The sequence below is a fragment of the Mastacembelus armatus genome, chromosome 18, assembly GCF_900324485.2.
Source record: "Mastacembelus armatus chromosome 18, fMasArm1.2, whole genome shotgun sequence".
In the NCBI taxonomy this organism is placed as follows: domain Eukaryota; kingdom Metazoa; phylum Chordata; class Actinopteri; order Synbranchiformes; family Mastacembelidae; genus Mastacembelus; species Mastacembelus armatus.
In genome coordinates, this window is record NC_046650.1 from 9,782,412 (window position 1) to 9,804,913 (window position 22,502).

Below are 22,502 nucleotides of genomic sequence, written 5' to 3' on the forward strand. Positions count from 1 at the left end.
TAACTGAAAAATGCATTTCATTCAAATAGCATTATTTCAGATCAGTACTGATGGGTTATTGGCAAGACAAGCCTTAAAGAAAGTGAACACATCTGTCTGTTAGATTGTGATGAAATCAAATTATCTGTATTTCACAGAAACAGAAACTAAGAATGGGTATGTGTCTCAGATACACTTAATACATATCCTCCCAATAAAAGAAAATGCAATGATTTATCTTTTCTGGTGATTACACACTAATCACCAGAAAATACAGCATAACATCCTTAACATATTAGTGAATAATATATTCCATTTCTGCTAATAGATCTCTCTAAATAAGATAGATAGATAGATAGAGAGAGAGAGAGAGAGAAAGACAGAAAAAGATAGATATTTATTTTTAGACTTTATTCAACACGAGTCTTTACTAACACATAAGATAATAAGGAGGAGATTCAGACCCATCTTTCTTTTAGGTTGTGACGGTATAGGAGCCTTGCACATGGAGGCCTCATCAGAAACCAGCCCCTTATGTTTTTCAGATCATTTCTTTCCAATATAACTTTAAAAAAAGAAAAAAGAAAAACTTTTGCACATTTGCTGCTCTTCAGTGATCTCCAGTGTGTTTGACTTCAGTGGACTTTTATTTTTTTTCACAACCATCAAATAAAATCCCACATTAAGATCTTTCACCTTAAATTGTACTTGTGTTGCACACTTAAAAATCTGAGGTGAAATACTGTCAGATATCTGGGAATACACAGTGTACTATGTATACATGCATACTGTAAGTGAGCTTTTTGGATTTTCACTTTTAACAGGACATTTAATTTCAGCATTTTACAAACAGACACCAAAATACATTATGTGTGTACGTGTGTGTGTGGTGTTTCAGCATCAGACTGATTAGTCCCTTTACATCTATTTATTGCTTTGTGTATCTCCCTCCTTCATTTTGTCACTTTTCAGCCCTGGACAAACACTAATCTGGCGGTATAGGCCAGGTCAGCGAGGTAAAGCAGGAAGTTGAAGGCAGTGAGGACAGCTACGGCGATCAGTTCTGAGCTGTGGCTTCTTCCCTGGTACTTTTTGTCAAACTGGAACACGGGCCAGATGATAGCAGCAGTCAAGTACATGATAGCTGCCAGGAGACCATATGCTGACAAAAACTTGGAGAAGGGGATGGGGAGACAACCGGTGCACTCTCCTACACACAGCACCACCACGGCCATGGAGAGGATGAAGCATATGCAGTATACGGCCATGCACCACTTGAGCGCTGCATGCTGGTCATAAGAAACAGGGTTGCTGACCAGGATGAAGATGACACAGGCCACAAAGGTCTGGCACACCTTTAACAGGCCTGGAGCTGTAGCCATGTAACCAGCCACCTCTCCTGGCCTCGCTTTAGACAGGCTCACCTCTCCCATGTAGGCTATAGCTGCCAGGCAGGAGAAGACGGTGGAGGCGATGCGGTAGTCACGAATCTCACCATATGATTGTTGCTTCTTGAGGAAAAAGATTGGGAAGATGACAGAGGCAGAGAGGCAGAGCAGGGCTGCATAGCAGGCAACGGTGATGGGGAAATTGGACCAGGACACTGGTGCACGGGTCTGGAGACTGAACAGCTCCACCAGCAAGACCAGCAGGGTGCAGGCGAAACTGAATGCCCAGCAGAATATGCACCAGTCAGCCATGCTTCCACTGGGCAGGTGGGCTCCGTGTGCTGCGACACTGAACGCCACACATGTGAAGAGCAGGGCAGCTACACGCACCCATAGCAGCTGGGAGGTGGGAAACACGATCAGTGGCATGGTGGGATATCCTGGTCAGTCTGGAGTTGAAAGTGACTTTTGTAGTCCAACAAGGGTTAAAATGAGTCTCAATACTGAATTAGAGATCCTGTGTTGGCTGATGTTTGTCACATATTCTGCAAAAAGAACATTATAAAGAAGAAACGTGATCAGATGAAAAATAAAATGCAGTAATTTATCTTACTGATGCATCTTTTAATGCATTGTCTGGTGTCCACTTTTAACCGCAGTCATTTTTACTTCTCTGAATCTCTGTCATGAATCATATTTCACATTAAAAACAAAACTATAATGTCTAAAGGCCATGGGTGCAAATCAAATTTATTAGTCAACAAGTAGTTCATCTCTGACTGACTACTCTAAGCTGAAACTAAAGTTGTGTAAAGACTGAGGATTGTGCAATAAATATTGGTTGGCTGTTCAAGCTGTTACATGCACCGAGTAGTTATACTTAAGATGGGGCTTTGCCTCTTAAAGAAGATGGAAATTCCCTCACTGTAAAACGAAAGTAAGATGAGTGCATTTATGGTGCAATGAAGAGTTTGATATTGGTGCCCTCTAGTGTCCGAAAAACAGTGGATTTAAAATATCAAGTCAGGTCAATTTTGTTTATATATGGTAATAGAATCAACAGATTGAGGATGAGACACAATCACAGACATCATTAAATTGATTCATAGCTAAACTTCTAAAATCGCCCAGTTGGACGAGCCAGTGAGAGACAGCTTTTGCAGGAGACCTTTATAAATAAAAATGATCCTATTTAAGGAAGGCCAGTCTTCATCACATTATAGTATTGAGTTTGATATTGTCCAGAGAGGCAAAACACAATGTTAAACTACATAAGGTGACAAAGCAGCAGGAGCACAAAGCAATATACTCATAGTCAAGCACAGACATGATAGTTGATTGTACAAGTGCGGTCATTTCCTGCCCTCAAAAAACATGCATTTGCTTCTGTGCTGACTGATCTGAATGCTGTTTAAAAAGTAAGACCTCTCTATTGTCAGATACTATAATTTACGATAGAGGGAAAGCTTTATATTGGGTACTAATGGGTGTGGGGGTGGGGCACTCCTGTTGCTATCTGAACGTCCTATTTCCTCTAGTTTACAACACATTTCTGATTGCATTACCAGAATTTGCTGAAATAAAGAAATGTACCTGCAGTGTGTGGCCGTGCCTGTATCTTTGCAGTATTTATGCATTGTTTTGGTGTTTAACCTGTTAAACTAAAAATGATCTGTTGCATTGTACACATACAGATTATGATTACAGGTCACAATGTTGAACTGTTAAAGTAAAAAGGTTATTAGTGTGACCCTACAGGTCCAGGGGATTGGGCATCTTTCATGCGAGCACCATTCCCAGATGAAAACTTCACAGCCCTTCATTTTGACAAGGCAATCTATGAAAACCACTAGCTTCATTAGCCATTAAGTGCAGTGCCACACTTCCTGTGGACACTCATACATAGGAAGCAGCTTTGAAAAGCTAATGGAGGCCACACTAACAAACCAAACAATCACTTAAACTGGTTTGTCAGACACAATGGGACTCAAGCCTGGAGTTAGAATCACAGATCTAAAAAAAACTGATTCAACACAAGCTTCAATTCATCATCTTTACATTTCTGTTGCAATGTTTTTACCAGAAATGCTTTTTCACCCAGTTTCCTGAAACAATTGTTGGTTAACAGCTGAGCTAACAGCTGTAGCATGTTTGCAAAGATGTGGGTGTGTGGTGTAGGCTTTGCCACCACATGACCTTTCTGTTAAAAGGAATCCAGGCTTTAGGTTGACATTTTGTGGTTGATAGTATACATACCATGCAGTTGGTTCATACACAAATCTAGGTAAATCTTACGCCTTAAATGTTATGGTTTATTATGTACACTGGTATAAAACGAGGGCACGCAAACAGAGAGTTGAGTTTTCAACTTCAACTTCAACAACGGTACACCCGGAAAGCTTTATATATTGTTGTATCCTCTTTTAAGAGAATTAGGGCTGCCAGCAGAACACAGCACAGCACTGTAATAAAACCATCAGACATAATCTACCTTTAAGGATATACTCTGTGTAACGGACACATTATAACCAGCATATTACATGAGTGATAAGGGTTTTTTTCCGGCCCACATAGCGGAGATACCGCGCCCAGTGGTGTGGCATTTTAATCGGCTCTGTTCCAAAAATAGACGACGAGAAACACCAGCTACTAAGCTCTCTGAATGAAAAAAATGTAAGTCTGAAGGTTGATCTTACCTATTTTCTATGGTCGGAGTTATCTTTCACCTTTATGCAAGACGCTTAAAGTTCCTGTAACGTGCGGAGTTGGAGACGCATCCCCTCTCCCATCCAGCAGCAATGAGTCCCCACGCCCCACACTGGCCATATTTGGTTAAATGTAGAAGCACGGATCAGGCCTCAGTTAGGTCAAAGCATTTCCTCTTCTGAAAAAGCTCATGTTGCGTCATTTTGAAAAATAAACACTATGTCAAATTACCATCGTTCTCAGACAATGAACAACATTAATTTTACTAATGACTTATTTTTTTTTAATGCAGCCCCTTCCCCCAACTTCCTGTATGTAAATAAAGAAGTGAAAAACGGGCTGTGATATGAAAATAACTGCAGTAAAACATATCTTATGCATCTTTATGAAAGATGCCCTGTTGCAATAGGAGCCATGTGTTTTATTTTGAAACTAATATCACATTATTACAGCTATGTGACTGTCACAACAATATAAGCAATAATAATAACAATATCAACCAAAACGCCATATAAAGACTATATAAGCTTGAAAATCCATTTAATGCAGAGCCAGCAAAAGAAAAACTACAATAAATGTGGATGAATAACTTTCTGCTCTTATGAACACAGATCTCTTTGAGATTTGAATGTCTCTGACTTGGTGATTATGTAGGCTACAAACAGGGTTTAGTGCGCTACTCAGTCGGTATTTCTGAATAATTTCTGACATATTTAAAGAAAGACTGAACAGTAAGTCAGTACTTTCTAGTTTTTTTTTTTTTTACTGTTATACAGTTGTGTGCAGTACTGCGGTCCAGACAGACGAAGGCGCAGTGGTGCTCTGTTTGTACGTACGATCTTTGAGGATCAGCAGCCAGTCAAGACACAGGATAACAACACAGCACAGATCAATAGTTTAAAGGAGCTGGGAATAATAAATGGATAATAAACATATGCAACAGAGATTGTGATTATATCCTGAGTGTCCTGGCAGAGAGAAGCTAATCCCGGGTTTCCTCTGTGTTTTGGAAAGAAGATCTGAGGGGGAGCTCTACGGGAATCGTATTGGCCAACTGGAGCTGTAGTGTCTGGATTTGGCCAAAATCAGGACTCTGGGATATACCGAGCTGGAATATACATGTGCTGCTACTATCTCGATGAGTTTAGTATCCACATTTTCACCCGCAGTTAAGCTCATGCTGCCCTTTCACCTTGCACACGTAGCTGGAGAGCTATCTAGCTAGCTTCAAAGAACCGACTCGTGGCGCAGCTGAAAGCCGGGTAGGCAGCGCTTTCTGTCGGTGTGAGCATCAACGCCATGCCGCGGCTTGAAGCCGGCCCGCCTGTAGAGCTAACTCCAGCGAGCTAACGCTAGCTGGATATATGAGGCCACAAACATTCCGCTATCAGCTAAACTAGATAAGTCACAACTCACAACCGAGAGCACATTTAATCTAGCAGCAGGCTAATGCTAATTAACCGGGTAATTGGTTCGTGGGCGACACTAATGTAAAGCCAGCGCCGCCGTCTGGGTCGTCTGTTGTTTACAGTGTGCTAGCCTGTAATTACTGTTAGTTACATGTGGCTTGGAAATTCACTTTTTACCGAGGTACGTTTTGTTTATCGAGTAGTTTGCATTAGATAACACACACACATCAGCACAGATAGTATCGCTACAGTAAAACAACTCACTTTGCATATTCAAGTTGGCACTGTTGTTGGAGGACACACAGGTAAACAAGTCTGACCTTTCCATTTGTGTGTGTGTGTGTATGTGTGTGTTTAGTATTTCATTGCAAGTTACCAATGAAAATCCTTCAAGACAATCCTGTGGTGTTATCTGGACATCAGTTACTTTGACCTTAATTAGCTTTGCACAGACACTGCACATGCATGAGTGCCGTTGATAGAGACACATATCATCCATTCATTCATCATTGATGACTTTTTCCACTACAGCTGAACCACTGCAATGAGCCGCTAACAGGCTTTGATATAATATTTATTTTGACTCACTAATGTGACCTACTAAAGAAGGATACTGTGGACTTTAGTTATATCTGCACTTTGTTTATCAATCCTACTGATTCTTCACTCAAACCACTTGGGTGGATGGGAACATGAAGGACAGTCTGTCTGACCAAAACCAGCTTCTAAGTAGCTTGAGGATCTGATCAGAGCACAACAGACAGCCCCACTGAAGAGGACAGAGATGACAGTGATGATGCCGGTGATGGGGAATATGATAAAAGAGGCCCATTGACCGTTTTGATCCCGCACCAGGAAGGAGAGGAGTGTCACCAGGCTGCAGACATGAGTCTCCGCCAGCCAACTTCCACACTGGACAGGTATGATCCTCATACCTATTACACCCAGGCAGTTTCCGTTAATGTGGTTAACATTCTGTTTTTATTTTAGTAACTCGTTCAAAAATGTGGCGCTTGCAGATCAGAAAATTGATGTGTCTTTATCTGACCAGTGTGATCACTGGAAAAACTGGTCAGACAGGCTGTGAGATGAAAAAGCTGTTGTCTCGGACAAGGAAAGGACAAAATACTGCATGTATTCGTGACAAAACCTTAGAATTCTTACTTTAAATCAAATTTAGGCAACATATTTAACATCAGTATAATTTAAAGTACGTGTCTTATCTCTTGCTTTAATGTCAGCATCACCTGCAGTATTTGCCTTTGCTAAAACACTCATTGTACTGTAGTTCATCCTGGTTGTTACTGCTCTTCATCACCACATTGGCTGAGTAGCCCCACGCTGTTTCTGTGCTTGTTTGTCTGATGCCTCTTTGTCTTGATCCCAGTGTCTATCCTGTTTTTCCTGCTGTCAACTATTTTATGTGAGCGTTCTTGTGCACATGCCCGTCACTTCCCACTGCTGTCTGTGTGTGTCATGTGACTCCAGGGCAGCCAATAAGAAAAACGCCCACCTGTTAAGGTAGGACAGCTCTCCAGTGAGAGCCTCTGTCAGGTTTTGGGGTTAATGTTACCTATGAGGAAAAAGAAATGGTATGCATACAAGTGTATTTTATTTGCTTGAGGTGTGCTTCGGGTCATTGGGATGTACTGACTCATATCCATCTCTAAGTGTCATATTAACACCTAAGTTCAAAAACAATGTTTACGCCGTACTGAAAGTATAGCTGTCCTTTAAGCCAACCAGTCATTGAGTCTCTCGAGTGATACACACTTAAATAAATGTATTCTTAGAGCCTATGGCTGCTTTCAGTGATTATAAAGCTGTTTCCTCTTGGTCAGTTTTTCTGTGTCTTCAGAAATGGTCATCATTATGAATTCCTCTCTTTTCTCTTTTGTCCCTTTTGTCTTTATCTTTTCTTCTTTCAATCATGCTTCGCTTTCAGCCCCTTTGCTGCTTGGTGAGTTTTCATGTCAACTGCATTCTTGTTTCCTATGCTATTCATATACTCACTCAGATTCTGACTGTATCTATCCCACATCTGGCCATGTGACCCCCCCCCCCCAATCTCTTATTGCTCTGTGTACCATTGTAAGTTTGTCTTCTTTCTCCTTGGCCATCACTTTTTATCTCCTCCACTGATCCTCCCTCCTCTGCATTTTGTCCCTTTAGATCTCACATCTCTTCCTCTAACCCTGCAACCCTAAAATGACCTGCTTAGTGTTGTTTCACGCTGAGCTTCTCTTCTCATCTCTTCAAACTCAGGCTCAGCAGTCTGACTGTTGGGGACTCAGAGCGCAAAACCTCTGCTATACACCAGAGGGAGCCAGCAGCTGACATCCTCGTTGAGAGTATGGGTAATTACAGCTGTTTCAGAATCAACTTAATATCATTTGATGTTCCTTGATTAAATTGTAGATCTTCTGGTTTTTATCTGCCAGGTCCAGGTCTTGTCCAGCGATGTGTTGTTGTGCAGAAGGACCAACTCGGCTTTGGCTTCACAGTATGTGGAGAGAGAATCAAGCTGGTGCAGAACGTCCGACAAGGTGAGACATGTGCACATTTGGTGTGTGCTAATGCACACAGATGTTCCAACAAACTGCCACAAAAGCTGTTTTTCTAAGATTATATATTTATACTGTATGCCTACATTCATCCTTACAGGTGGTGCTGCAGCCAAGGCCGGGGTCCAAGAAGGGGACAGAATCATAAAGGTTTTCACTACTTTCTATTACAGACACTGAATCTGAGTGTTATTTAGTTTCCTCCTTTTTTGAGTGTTGATTTCCTTCTTGTCCATCTGTCTCCTCTCTCAGGTTAATGGTTCGCCGGTGTCTTCCATGTCCCATCAGGAGGTGGTAAAGCTCATCAAATGTGAGTTCAAATACAAAGAGAGTCCTGTTATTATTTTATGTGTTTGGTATGTTTATATATTGTTGTTTTTATCATTGCGAAGCTGGGCCGTATGTAGCTATGACATTGCAAGGACCACCCCCTTCGGCAGCCTCATTGCCCTTGGAGCCCCTCCCCACTGACCTCACATCCAATCAAAGGTCGTCTCTGAGTGGGGACACTCCACCCCCTCCACCTCCACCCCTGCCCTCTGGAATGAGCAGCACACCTACCCAAAGAATCACTGGACCCAAACCACTACAGGTTAGTGAAATTATATTGATATTGCGTAGCTGACACTCATTTCCTAGCTTCTATGAGCATGAATCAATACAGAGCAAATAAAGCTTCATAGAAGAAAGATTGTCATTTGATTTATAACATTATAGTGATTTAGTGATTTACAAGTTCTGTTAATATGTTTTTTAGGACCCAGAAGTGCAGAAACACGCCACTGAGATACTCAGGAAAATGCTGGAGCAGGAAGAGGCTGAACTTCAGGTACACACATTACATACCAATTATAGTCTAAATTAGCCTGTGAAGAACGTAGGCTAGGCATAAAAACAAACAGAAGTACATAAGTCACACCACAAGCCAGAAGAGTAAAACAAGTACGACTTTTAGTCCGTAAAAATGGTAGGTCATTTCCATGCAAGAATCCATGACGCACTAAAATCTAAGCTCTGCGTTTCATGATGCTATCTGCACATTAGCTACAATGGTGTTTTGTAACTGCAATGTGTTGTTGTTAACTAGACCTGATTGACTTGCAGGACTTGATGGAGGAGTGGATGAAGAATCCATCTCCATCACTAGGGGAAAGGATTGAAAGCGCCAAGAGGAGAGCACACCAAGTCAGGGTCAAAATCCAGCAAGACGTGGTAAATGAGAAAATTATGGATTTTGATGTAAAAGTATAATAAGAAAATATAAGATGATTTCAGATTTTATAATCAGTCACCACGTCACCTCTCCTGTCTTGAAAATTAACTGATGCTTTACTCGCCCTCTCCAGGACGGCACGCGATCAGAATTCATCAGTAGCTATGTTATAGCTGGGGAAGGTTTGTATCTCAGATTTTTTCCTCATTCTGGACTGCTAATATTTAGCATGCTTAATTCATGAATTAATTTGATTACAGATTAGCAAAATGGTTTAAAACTCCTCTGCTCTTTCATAGGTCGACTGTCAGTGGACTCGAGTGAAGGAGACATGGAGGTGGGCTGCACAGTTGTGCCTTTTTTCATAAACTACCACGATTGTATGTGTGTGTTTGTGTATGTGATTGTCCCACTCATTCCGTCCCCTTCGTCCTCCCTCCCTCCTCCTCACCAGGCCTTTGAGAGTCCCCACTCCTCCCCTTCATCCTCCTTCAGGACCCCCCTACACCGACGGCAGAGCTCCGACACACATTTGGTGAGATAGACACATGCACGTGCATTCACTTTAAACGTTCATGGCAAGAAGAAGCTCACTCACACTGAAAATGCACACAGGTAGTGCCCCTTTCTGCTAAGGTATTATCAGACAGAAACTCTTAGTTGACTACTAGATTATTGCTTGCTATTTACTTCTCAATATCAAACAGGATATGGATCATTGCATCTCTTCTAGTAGAAATAAATCTGCGAAGAGTCTAAACCCGAGAGGGAGGTAGAGAGAGACAGACAGGAAGAGGGGAGACAAGGCCTGCATTAATAGCTGTAGGGTTTTAACTCACTGTGTTCTGAACCTCCACGACAAAATTAGATATGTCGCTCCATGCTCTCCACGTCGTCTGCTCCTCTCCATTTCTGCCATGCACCACCGTGACTTAGATAGCTGTTTAAAATGTATGAGAGAAGCCATGAGACTGAGAAGATAATTCATCACCACAACATTCATCCTGTGTTTCACATTATCCTACTCGTTTGCAAGTGCACGTACTGCCGTCAGCGTGCTCAAGCATATGAGCAGGTGCTTTCTATTGTCTGAAATCTCTGCCTTTGTGCATCTTTGTTCAAAGGGTGGAAAAGCCCAAATCATCAGCCCTGAGGAAGAGGATGAAGATGATGATGGCTATGCATTTAATGAGGTGAGAAGGACATTTAGTGTGATTTTTAGCCCTCTTTTGCTGCTTGTGTATTTTCTTCCTTTATCTACCCTGCACTTTATAGTTTCCTTTATCTATGCAGTTATTTCTATTTCCCTTTTGTCTTGCAGATGGACGGTCCGTTCCAGGACATTGAGTTGTTAAAGTCACGACCGGCACACATGATGGTGTTCATGAGATATATCTTCACCCAGCTGCTGGATCCCAACCCTCTGGTCAGTCTTTGTTATAGTCTACATTAGCTTTAAACAAGCATAATCAAACGATGTGTTGGGTTTGTACTCATAATTTTCTGACACCCCTATTTTTTTTCTTTATTTGTTCTTTGGAAGCAATGGAACCAAACTCTACTTGTTTGGATAAACAAAACAGAAACATCGATTTTCAGTGTTGCCATGTGTATATCTGGGTTTTGTTGCTAATGTAAATGGTTGTGTGTGTCTAAATTAGCTGTTCTACTTGACGGTGGAGGCCTACCTAAGCTCCAGTACGAAAGACGCTCGTGCACTAGCACCTCAGATCTGCTCCCATTTCCTGGACCCAGATGCTGTATGTACAAACCTATTTTAATAATTTTATACCTAATTTTTAATTTAAAAAAGTGACTAATATCTTATGTACCAGAGACATTTACATTGTTGGTTTAGAAAGAAAAAAAATGGTAGAGTGTGATGTTACACAATGCTTATAAGCCCTGAATTTGATCTTATTATCATGACAGATTACAAGATCATTACTTTTTTTTCTCACAGCCCTTGAAAATTAAAGTGCGAGAAGAGTATCTCACAGATATAGGTAAGAGTCAATTAAAGGCTTGGACTTCAGTTGTCTATATCTGACATTGGAGCTGGAAAGATGACTGATCCTTATGGCTGTGTTGTTAATGTTATGTACGTGTCTGTTTACTGACCTGCTGTTCTCTGTCCCTCGTCCCTTCAGAAAGTCGACTTCATGCCCAGGAGGACATCAGAGGACCTCTGTCTGAGCTCCAACAGCAGGTACTGCCAGACATCCAGGACCAAATCCAGGACTACAGGTACGTTCCTTTCGTCTGTAACATTGGCAGTTAGTCAGTGAAAACTTAGACTTGTCTCCCTTTTATTTTTTTGTCTAAGATGTCTACTTAGCTTACTTGTGCTTCACAGGAACAAGCAGATGATGGGTCTCGGTTCTCTGTTTGGAGAAGGAGACCTGCAGCACCTTGATGGTGACCCAGCGAAAGAGAGACAGGTGGTGGACAAACAGGTCACTGCCCTCTGGGAGATCCTGTGAGTCTGTGTCTTATTTACATACTGCTGTTTGATCATGTTTTTACTTTTGCCAGAAACTAAAATTCACAGCAACTTAAGATTCATGACAAGAACAAGGTATTATTTTCTGGACAAGTTGACTCACTTTCATGTAAATGATTTAAAAATAGAGGAAATCTTTTGGTTTGGTACACATCAACATATTTCTAGCCTTATGCCTAAAAGTAGATTAAAACTGTACATCCATATTGAAAAAAGTTTACATGAAACTGATTTTCTGAACACACAAATACACACATAAACGCACACACACACTGTTAAACCAGGTTTGCCTGGCAACAAGGTTAGTTGTGAGGGGCCCAATAAAATGGTTATTACGAACCGAAAAGAGATACTCACCCAAGCTGTAATAACAAAGGTCATTATCATTACTGAAAACCACATGACATTTACACCTCTGCTTTTATACACTCACAGGCTGATTTGCATCACATGACAGACACTACACTTTCTTACCTACAACCAGTGGTTGCACTTGCGTGAACTGGATTTAACTTGAAGGAATTAACCTAAATGCCTCTTTGAGAGTCTTGTTATTTCTTGTTAAGGGTGTTAACAACCTTCTCGTTTCTGTTCTTACTCCAGATCAAAGCATGAAGAGGACAGAAGGTACCTAACTTCATCAGCTTGCTTATTTATCTTCACACCTTTCCTTCGATTCTCATTTTTCTCATTCTGGTTCTTTTTTCCTCCTCATCATGTCTGTTCTGCCTGTTTCTGTCCATCTCCTCTCTTCACTCTTCTCCCTCAGTTCTCCTCTGGCATCAGCAGTGCTACTATATCTGCGTCATTCTGGTATCAAGCTAAGAGACTCCAAGGTCTTTCCTGGTCTGAGCACAGAGAAGGAGAAGTGGCTGGCTTTCCTAAAGACAAAAAAGGTAGGTTTGACTCCCCCAGAAAACACAGCAAACTCATGAAAAGCTGTTATTCCTATGAGACATGTCCATAAATAAAAGAAGATGTATACTGATTTTCAACATGACTTCATGGTTTCTTTGGCCACAGTTAAGTGGCATGAAAAAAGAGAAAGATGGAGAGGATAAAAAGAGAAATCCCATACTGAAGTACATCGGCAAACCCCGAGCCACATCCCATTCCAGTAAGTATTATGCATAGAACGACAAATAATTCCTTGAGCCAGTGGTTGAACTCAGGAATATTTTATCATGAATCATTCATTTTATCTCATATCAAAACCAACTTGATGGTCAAAGGGTTAATGCATGCACACATTTAAAATCACTCTAATCGTCGTGCTGGTCTCATGAGTACATCAGTTTCCTCACTATTGTATTTTGTCTGACAATATTGATTTCTTTTTGTTCATTGTTCGTCCACATGTTATTCTGATTTCATTATTTCTTTCTGATTCATTTTGATTTTGTAGCATTCCATGTCCCCTTGTCACCCACTGAAGGTATTTATTTTTTAATCATTGAACTTTTGTTTTTGCTTTATAATTAAATTTTGCTTTTTGACAATCATACTTGTTTTTGTTAATGAAATGAATCACGTCATCCCTTTCTGCTAAAAATAGCAACAATGATAATAGGAATAATTTTTTATTATACTACACAATTAAATATCTTTGTGTGCAGTCCGTCCTGGCAATGTCAGAAACATCATTCAGCAGTTTGAGAATCACACAGAACCAACAGGAGAGGAGGGGGGAGATCCTGCCGACCCCCAGAGGCTCTCATCCAGCAGCCTGGGAGAAGAAAGCATGGACGGCCCTACGGTCTCAGTGCGTCTGGCACGCAGCGAGTCCTTAAAGGCTCAGGGAGAAGGGCGTCGGCGTGGCGGTGCCTCGGGAACAGAGTCTGTCCCCCGCTCGCGAAGCGATGTGGATATGGAGGACTGTGGAGAGGAGAGGGAGGGGCCAGGCCTCAGGCTGTTGCAGCACAGTGCCTCTTCATCTGCGTCTAGCAGCTCTGCACGGTAAAGATTCACTAAGCCAGGTGCAGACATTTTGTAGCATCCTTCACAGCAGGATAATTTGTCATCAATTACTAAAAACCTTGCGGAATCTGAGCACCTCTCTTGGTAAAAGCTTTACAGTCGAGATAACTCCTAAACACCCTTACGATCACCCTGTGATCAGTGTAGGTTTTCACCTCATGTCATCTCTCTCTCCACTCTCTCCCAAACTCAGGTCTCTAGAGAACCCTACACCCCCATACACCCCTCGGTCTAGACGCAGGTGAGTTTCCATATTGTCCCCATAGTTGATTTCTGATAGATCAACATTAATTAAGTCATTTTATGAAAGGACATCAAAGATGGTACATACATTTCCCACATGTAAAAGTGTCAGCATCTTTCAATTTCAGGGCTACCCATACTGTTGTGGTGCTTTTAATAGCTGTGTTAGTGTAAAAAAAAAAAAGAAAGCTGGGTAATTATTAACTAACATTTCTCTCTGTCTATTTGTGTGTGTCTCTTTTCTGTCACTGTCTCTTCATCCGACCATCCACCCATGTGCATTTGGGTCTGTCTGCTGTGCAGGAGCGTGGACTCACCTTTAGCCCTGCTTCCGGATGCTGCAGCGCTGGAGGATGAGGTGTGTGACACACAGAACTGGCAGGAGACGGTGTCTCCTCAGCTCCTTACCACGCTCAGCCCAAGAGAAGTGGACAGGCAGGCTGTCATCTATGGTAAGAGGTCATTTAAACAAATGTATCTATGATTGTAATATTTAAACAGCAACTTTTTTCATAAATCACATTTCTCACGAACATCTTATGAATTAAGACAGCTATCTCTCAATTTGCACCTCTCTGCTTATCATCTTCAGAACTGTTCACCACTGAGGTGTCCCACCTGCGTACTTTGAGGGTCCTGGACCAGGTCTTTTTCCAAAAGATGAGGTCTGTGCTGAACTCTGATGAGCTGGCTTGCATCTTCCCCAACTTGCCCCAGGTCTACGAACTCCATGGTCAGTCTTTGTCTGTCTGCAAGGGTGGATGTGTGTGTCAGGGTTTTTTATATGCAGTTCCAGAAAGTCTGAAATTAATAGAGTGAATCCTATAGTCAAGTCCATTTCAGCATATTTTCAAATTAATACATGAAACTCAACTAAAAATAGCATTACTGTCCTACTACAAAATTCAGAGTAATATATATTTACTTACATGATTTAGGTTCTTTTAATCTCATGTTGATGTTTCTTTTATGTTGCTCCTTTGCAGCAAGTCTGTGTGAGGCGATGAAGAAGCGAAGAGAAACTCCAATAGTGCAGGACATTGGGGACGTTATGCTGGCCAGGGTGAGTTTATCATTAATCCCCAGCCATCAGTTTCACCCTCCATCATTTCATTTCAGTTTTAATCACCTCCTGTTTACATTTAAGTGAATGTCTAATATGTTCAGTAAATCAATATTGGAGCGCTCTGTGTGTGTGCGTGTGTGTGTGTGTGTGTGTGTGTGTGTATGTCAGTTTGAAGGTGCAGCTGGAGATGAGTTTCAAGAGCAAGCAGCTCAGCTGTGCAGCCAGCAGTCTCAGGCTCTGGAGCTCATCAAGAACAAACAGCGTAAAGACCCCCGCTTCGCCCACATCATCCAGGTACACACACAGTCATGCACTAATGTACTTTTCTTTTGGCTTGTGAAAGACCATGATTCAGGACTTCTTTTTTGGTTTCTCTTTGTCAGCTTACATATTTGTGAATACGTTCCTATAACGGGAAGATAGTGCCCTGTTTTTTATCTTGTGCCTGTGTTTTCCATTATAGTTGCATAGACGTGATATTTACACAATATGTGTCTGACATTTGTTCAGGAGTGTGAGGCGAGTCCTCACTGTCGGAGGCTGCAGCTCAAAGACCTGCTGGTGTCAGAGATGCAGAGACTCACCAAGTACCCTCTGCTACTGGACAACATCATTAAACACACAGAGGGTGAGGAATCAGGAGGTTCACGTTATAAGAACCAGAAAATCATAAAAGGTGTGAATTTTTTAAAGAAAAAATACTGTTTTTCCTGTAGCTGGTACATCAGACCTCCCATCACTCCAGCGCGCCCAGGCTTGTTGCCGAGGGATACTGCAGGCTGTCAACGAGGTCGTCAGGGAAACAGAGCATCGTCAACGCCTCAGCCAATACCAACGCAGGCTGGATGCTGCACCTCAGTTCAAGGTGACAGAACAGTTTGTTTCAGCTGGTTTGTTTCCACCTGTCATCTGTCCTTTTAAAATCTAATTTAGTTTTACTTACAGAGTCTGGATCTCACCACCAAGAGGATGATTCATGAGGGTCCTCTCACCTGGAAAGTTAACAAAGATAAGCAGATAGGTCAGTATCTGAGTCTTTGATAAAAAAAAAAAAAAAAGTTTCATCAGTTTGGTTACATACCCTGTAATAACATTCCTCTGTATCCCTCCATCAGAGATCCAAGCTCTGCTGCTGTCAGACTGCCTGGTCCTCCTTCAGAGGGGCCCAGATGACCGGCTGCAGCTGCGATATCCATCCCGCTGGCTGGGTGGAGGTGGAGTGGTCAGCGGGGACAGTAAGACTTCCTTTAGCCCCCTGGTGAGGCTGGACTCACTGCTGGTCCGCTCAGTAGCTACAGGTACTGAAGTATCTTTAAATATGTCTCATTCTAAATTTTGGGGTATACAAGTGATTTTTTTTTTCTTGTGTCACTGATCAAATGTCCACATATCGTGATTTCTATCTAGATAACAAAGCCCTTTACATCATCAGCACCACAGAGAGGCAGATCTATGAACTTGTGGCTGGGACATCATCAGAGAAGAACACGTAATCTCTTTAATATAGATGATATTTACATTGGAACTATCTGTTTTTCATAGCAATTCATTTACAGGATGTGTTCTTTTTTTTTTTTTTAAGCTGGAAAGATTTACTCGAAAAGACCATCTCATCAACTGGTGGTTCATCGCCCCTGATCAATCATGGATCTATACCGTGAGGAAATTTGAAATTCTTGAATAATTAATAAAGGAATGTATTAGGAGTCCTTTTCAAGAGGGCCACTTGAATTAGTTTAAAGACATGTTGAGCATTATTATTACTGTTATAAGTCAACTTTTACATTCCTAACTTTAAAGGCTTTCATCAAGTCATAAACTGGACGATACCTTGTTTACGCTTAATGTGTATCGTCTATTTTCTCTAGCTCCCCCAGTCTACGCAGTGCATCCCCAGTCTCAACTGGCAGCAATGTCTATGCAGGTAACAATCATGTTATAATCATCAGCTTCACCTGTCTGTTAGAAATCTAGAACGACAGCAGATTTAAAGTGTTTTTTTTTTTTTTATGTCCAACAATTTGAAATCTTCCAGACAACTCACTGACAGAGCAGTCAGATTCCATGGAGACTCATTCCTCCAACAACATTGATCATGACGACACACCTACTGACCAGTCAGAAGCTTTCATTTGTGATGAAAGACAAGGCGGCGTGGCAGAGGCTGCTTTACAAGACGGTGAGAGGGCAGCTTGAAGCTGCAGCTGACTAATTTTATCTTTGCTGAGTGTAATTCAGTCCCAATATATTTTTATTCATTTAGTGTAAGTTTCTATTTACAAGAAAAAGGAAATTAACCAAATGACTTTACGTTACTGTTTTTTCCTCCTGTTCATTAAACGGCTAGTAATCAGGAATTGATGTTGTGTCTCTACAGTTGAAACACTACGACAGCTCATATTTCGAGACCTGGAAGCAGAGGGAGTGAGCCACGATTCTGATGACACACCGACCAATGAGATGGCCAATGAAAAGAGCTCGATGACCGAAAGACACCAGCCAGAGTCACTGGAGACTGTCCTCAACCTTTGCGCTGATGAATTGAAGACTGAGCCTGAACAGGTTCTACCATCAGACTCTGGACCACCCAAAATTCAGGTCGTAAGGAAAGGTAGCGGATCACAAAAGTCTATTATTTTAATCTTTACTTCTTCTGCACAGTTGGCTGATCAATGTGAAATGACTGAATTCTTAGGTTCTTTTCAATTTTAAATCTGAAATATGAACAACACTAAACCTTAATCTCAATCCCTTGAGAAAACAGTGTTGTTCAGCTGTCTGTTTTTGGAAAAGCAGACACCTATGACATCTTTGCATGTTTCTTTGGCATGTGGTGATTATTTTTGTTTCTTACGCAACAATCTTTTTTTTCTCTTTTGTCTGCTTGCCGTTAACACAATGACACACTGATCCAACACTGGTCTACCTCTCAACTTCTCTCACCCCTTACACTATACAAAACTCTATACAAAAACCTCTCCACACTGTTTTCTGTTCCACACTTCTATCCTCTGTGCATAGCTGTGGTTGCGGGTCCTTCTACTTCTTCTTCTTTTGTCCCTGATGATATCAACAATGATGTCACCCTCCTCTCCAACCAATCATCTAAAGAGAGAGGCGAAGCCACTGCACAGGGTAATGATGACTAAATCAGTCTGTTCTGTAGTATTTAATCAGTCAGTTTTTCAGAATGTATTCTATAAGCTCCTGTAGTCACTCACCAACACACACATCCTTTTGCTTTAGGGAATACTTTCTACTTGGTAATGCCCTCAGAGCAGGGAGAAAGCATCACTGATGACCTCAGTGACCCTCCCACACCCACTGCCAGCCACTTCCCCCAGCCTCTGGAGGAAGTGATGTCATCACAGACCCAGCAAGAACAGGAGACACCAGCCTACAAGGCAGAGTCCAGCCTGTCAGAGGCTGAGCAACCGGAACAGGAAGAACAAAAGGGACGCTCGCAGGCTGGGCATCAGAGTCACGTAATCAGCAACGCGGATGAGATTTTTCACACGATTGAGGGATTGATGGACAAGCTGCGCCATTTGAAAGTGAGTTTGTGTTTACGTGGGAACCAGGTGGCTTAACTGACACAGCCGATGATCAGTCTGTGTCCATTAACTCTCAGCCAATTGTAACAGACAGCTCACATCACAAAGCCTTTAAGTGAACTAAAGTGGGTCCCTATGGCATTACATCAATGTCAAAACTAGAGGGCGCAAAAACACATGGTGAAAAACATACACCTGCCTATTTTAACGGTTTGCAAGTGCCAATATCCCCACTTGTGAGGACATATGTGACATTTAACTATTTGAAAAGAAGACCCACAAGCAGACTGCATTTCACCTCTCAGTATCTGCTGATGTTCTGCTGTTCCTCTTTACAGGAAATAGAAAAGGCACATCACAAGCTTTTGAAAACCCTCAGAGAGTCTCCTGCCAATCAAGAGTCTGAGGACCAACAATGCCACTCAGCAACCGTCTCCAGGACACCGTCTCTGGATCGCGGCTCAGGAGACGGTGAGTGGGCTCTCAACTCAATTCACATCTTAAATCTTAGAAAAACCATTATTGCCATTGCAGTTACAATTCTTTTGCATACTTTTTTTATTTCTTTAACACATCCAGGCAAAGAGGGAAATTCAGCAGAACCGAAGATTCAATCGACTGGATTCTGACATCACTGGAGTGGCTTTACTTACAGTCACTCACTCTTAATTGTTGGCGTACGGACACACCCATATGTTCCCACTGTCAGACTTTGGCATCCTAGCCCCGCCTGTCTTCACCCTCATCCCTGCATACACAGGCCAGTGGAGCAGAAGCTAAGAACGACTGTAGCCGTTTTTGTTTTTCTGTTTCTCTCGGATGCCGGCAAGCTGGTCGGACTCACCAGGGTTTCTGAGGTCAGCTGAAGCGCTGACATGAGTGAGTCCAGGGCAAGTGAGGAAAGAGCATGAAGGAGCAAAACGGCAGAAGACAAGTTGACTGATGAAGAGAAAAGGAAACGCTGGAAGAACTAAAAGTTTAAAAAAAAAAACAACCAAGTTGGATATTCGTGAAGGAAAATGAGTTGTATGTGTTGCTTTTAAGAGTTGGTTGAGGAACAGAGCAGAAAAGTGTTGAAATGTTAATTTAAGTAAAAATCCAAGGGATCCATCACCCCAGCACTTTACCCAAGATTCACCCCTCTCATGTACGTCCTCCACAGTGCACAGATCAGGGATTGGAGACGCCTCAGGCACTTTAGCCAAAATGGCCTCTGGGAGTCCCCTCCCTCCTCCACTGGTTGCTTTACACTGAGTTCACCTGCCACAATGGCCGAAGGACTGTGTCTATATAATTCAGGTTATTTGCACTGGGTAAGCAAACCATCGTTTAACTGTTTCATTCATTTCTGTGGGACAAACACTAGATGCGCAGCCATGCCGTTCCTAAACCATCTTGTGAGCTACAGAATCGGCACCACATTGATCACTACGTGGTCCACATGTTTAGTCCTTTTTCTGGAAACACTACTGCGCTGTTGACTACTAAAATGCTGGCAGGTTTTATTTTCTGTGCTGCTTCAGAGGCATACAGGAATCTCAGCGATGCAAGTAACAAGCTCAGCGGATTCATGCAGCTGTTCTGATCATGTCAAGTTGTGATGGTTAAGACTGGGAGATTTTGGATGTTTTAGGGGGCTCAGCTCAAGACAGGCAATGTAGGCGACATGTAAGGAAACAGGGCAAACATAGGTTTAAACTTAGAAACTTGAATTTTGAGTGAGAACACGTTTTTTTTTTACTCAAATTGCTGCCAAATATTGCCGCTGGCATTGCCTGTCTGCTCTTCGACTGTGCATTCTTTAAGCCCTCTCCAGTGTATTGTCTGTGTAAACACCACGGTAAATACTGTGAACCAGCATCTTCTACCTTTCTCCCCATAATGGTCATGCCATACATAGTGTTAATACTCCACTAGCCCACGTTCAAAGCCATGAAAGGACTCTACCAAGTAATGTTCAAATACATGGATCTGAACAGAACATCTTATTTGGACAAAAAGAAAAAAGCTTTGTACAGTACTGGGGTAAAAAACAAACATATGCACATGATCCATGTCACTAACCCTTCTATATGCAGCTGTTCTATGACTGCAGCACAGTTAGGCGAAGCACACATTTATTTAAAGCAACAGCTAAACATTTTGGGAATCAAGTTGATCTGCCTTTCTGCTCAGCGTTAGCTAAGAAAGTCATCGCCACTGTCATACCTGTGCAGTAAATATGAAGCTACAGCAAGTAGCTTAGCGTAGAGTGTGGACATGGAGTGGGGGGGGGGGGCTATAGGCTGCCTTTAGAGCTCAATAGGTAACATATTACATTTTGTGTTAACATATCCTTTTTTGTATGGAATAGACATATAAGATACAACTTAATTGGTGAGCTTTATAGACGCTGGGTGGTGGATTCTGTTCCCCCCTGCTTCCAGTGTTTGTGCTAAGCTAAGCTAACAGGCTTCTAGCCCCAGCTCTGCACGGATATGAGAGTGGTTTTGATCTTCTGAGCGCGTTTCCAAAAAGGTTGAACTGTTCCTTTAACTATTCTTGGCTCACACGTAGGAGTAATTTGTTGTTCTAGATATTCCGAACCATTTTGAACGCCGTGGTTGAGGCACGTGCAACCAGCAAGAACTGATATTTAAGCCAAGTGGTTTTCATTTTTCAACCTATATCTGTAAGGAGCCAATTCTAATATACACTAACCGAAAATATGTCTTTTTTTTCTTTTTTTTTTTAAAGCCTTTTTCTGTTTTTTAAGTCTCTAATCAAGCTGGGCATCATCACACTTTTATTTGAGCTGGTTTCAAATACTAACAGGAGTGCTTCAGTGAGGTACCCAGGCTATCTACCAGCTTCAGAACTGACAAACTGAAAATATCATTTTTTTCTGCCATTAAAACCAGTTACTTTGCTTGGTGGAAGGTTTTCACCCTTAAGAAGGAGAAGTTAATGAAGTGTGGTGCTCCATTTGTCACATGTGTATATGTGTAAAAAAAAAAAAAAAAGATAATTGGAGCAGTGCTACTGATCACCGGGGCAGCTGATTTTAGTGGCTGAGCCTGAACTTTCAGAGGAATTTGTGCTCAAATGTAAAAATGTTCTACCAAAGTAAAGTATCAGAGGTCTTGAAGGGAACTGTTTGTTTTTGTTGTTTTTTTTTTTTTTTTTGCTTCACATTTTGGCTGCTTATTTTCAAACATCTCACACTAGAAAACTAAAGTTTCTTTCACAAATGCAAAAAAATAAGATTCATTTTAACACTTATGTCAAAGTATGTGCATGGTCATCACTTGCAGTTTAAGCTTCTGACTGTAGTAAACAGAAAGTGTCAGATTATCACTTTAAGCTGGTTGAATCAAAATCACGATGTATTTAAAAATCATTCATTTTCTCTTCCTTCCTTCTAACTACAGCATTTGTCATCTCCAGTTTCTACCTCTGCAGTTTCTTTGCTGATTTTTTTTCATGCATTTATCTTGTATATTGACAAAAAAAACATTATGGCTGAAAAAAGCTATAATTGATTCTTTTTTTTTTTTTAAAGTTGCACAAATAAAATTTCCCCGGCACAGTGCAAACTACTGTATACATACACATCTTTAACTATCATCTCATTGTCTTCATATTTTGTGTCCTTTTTTAAAAAAATAACATTGTCCACTCATGTGATAGATCAGACCCACTTGTTTTATATGTGTTAATTTTTTTTTCTGTAAAGCCTTAGGTGCTCATATTTGATTTTATTTTTGTAGATATGATTTAAAAAAAAGGTGTATAAATTATTTTCTTCTTTGTTTGAAAATTTGTGAGATTGTTAGCTGCACAGAAGGAAAAAAGGAGTTCATTTCTCGGATTCATGTGTTTCGTGAGATTAAACAGAAACTGGATAAACAAATCTCTTTT

General features: G+C 41.4%; 2 protein-coding genes across 4 annotated transcripts; one reads left to right on the forward strand and one right to left on the reverse strand.

Moving 5' to 3' along the window:
* Window positions 1-93: 93 nt before the first annotated feature.
* On the reverse strand, window positions 94-4,212 carry LOC113124894 (myeloid-associated differentiation marker homolog). The gene is made up of 2 exons (XM_026298062.1): window positions 4,064-4,212; window positions 94-1,912 (listed from the first exon to the last, which is right to left on the reverse strand). The coding sequence occupies exon 2, from the start codon at window positions 1,794-1,796 to the stop codon at window positions 948-950; it is 849 nt and encodes a 282-aa protein (XP_026153847.1). The 5' UTR covers window positions 1,797-1,912; window positions 4,064-4,212; the 3' UTR covers window positions 94-947.
* Window positions 4,213-4,879: 667 nt separating this feature from the next.
* On the forward strand, window positions 4,880-21,841 carry arhgef11 (Rho guanine nucleotide exchange factor (GEF) 11). 3 transcript variants are annotated; one of them, XM_026328543.2, is made up of 40 exons: window positions 4,881-6,402; window positions 7,748-7,839; window positions 7,924-8,028; window positions 8,147-8,196; window positions 8,299-8,356; window positions 8,439-8,638; window positions 8,804-8,875; window positions 9,151-9,258; window positions 9,393-9,441; window positions 9,559-9,596; window positions 9,714-9,794; window positions 10,384-10,452; window positions 10,581-10,685; window positions 10,921-11,019; window positions 11,223-11,265; window positions 11,410-11,506; window positions 11,616-11,738; window positions 12,366-12,389; window positions 12,532-12,658; window positions 12,786-12,879; window positions 13,168-13,197; window positions 13,379-13,718; window positions 13,933-13,980; window positions 14,286-14,434; window positions 14,575-14,715; window positions 14,969-15,045; window positions 15,217-15,342; window positions 15,559-15,676; window positions 15,765-15,913; window positions 15,994-16,069; window positions 16,164-16,346; window positions 16,456-16,537; window positions 16,631-16,705; window positions 16,917-16,972; window positions 17,084-17,227; window positions 17,426-17,659; window positions 18,070-18,183; window positions 18,295-18,602; window positions 18,941-19,073; window positions 19,182-21,841. In XM_026328543.2, the coding sequence occupies exons 1-40, from the start codon at window positions 6,368-6,370 to the stop codon at window positions 19,229-19,231; spliced, it is 4,302 nt and encodes a 1,433-aa protein (XP_026184328.1). In that variant the 5' UTR covers window positions 4,881-6,367; the 3' UTR covers window positions 19,232-21,841. The 3 variants fall into 3 exon arrangements, with proteins under 3 accessions (XP_026184345.1, XP_026184328.1, XP_026184338.1); XM_026328553.2 differs by having other exon boundaries at window positions 7,748-7,833; XM_026328560.2 differs by lacking the exon at window positions 18,070-18,183 and having other exon boundaries at window positions 4,880-6,402.
* Window positions 21,842-22,502: the final 661 nt, after the last annotated feature.

Excerpts from the sequence above, each read along its gene's own strand:
- arhgef11 (XM_026328543.2), top strand. The coding sequence starts at position 6,368 with ATGAGTCTCCGCCAGCCAACTTCCACACTGGACAG. Across the intron at positions 11,507-11,615 it reads GACCAAATCCAGGACTACAG|GAACAAGCAGATGATGGGTC; the intron begins GTACGTTCCTTT and ends TGTGCTTCACAG. Across the intron at positions 13,981-14,285 it reads ACCCCTCGGTCTAGACGCAG|GAGCGTGGACTCACCTTTAG; the intron begins GTGAGTTTCCAT and ends TCTGCTGTGCAG.
- LOC113124894 (XM_026298062.1), bottom strand. The coding sequence starts at position 1,796 with ATGCCACTGATCGTGTTTCCCACCTCCCAGCTGCTATGGGTGCGTGTA.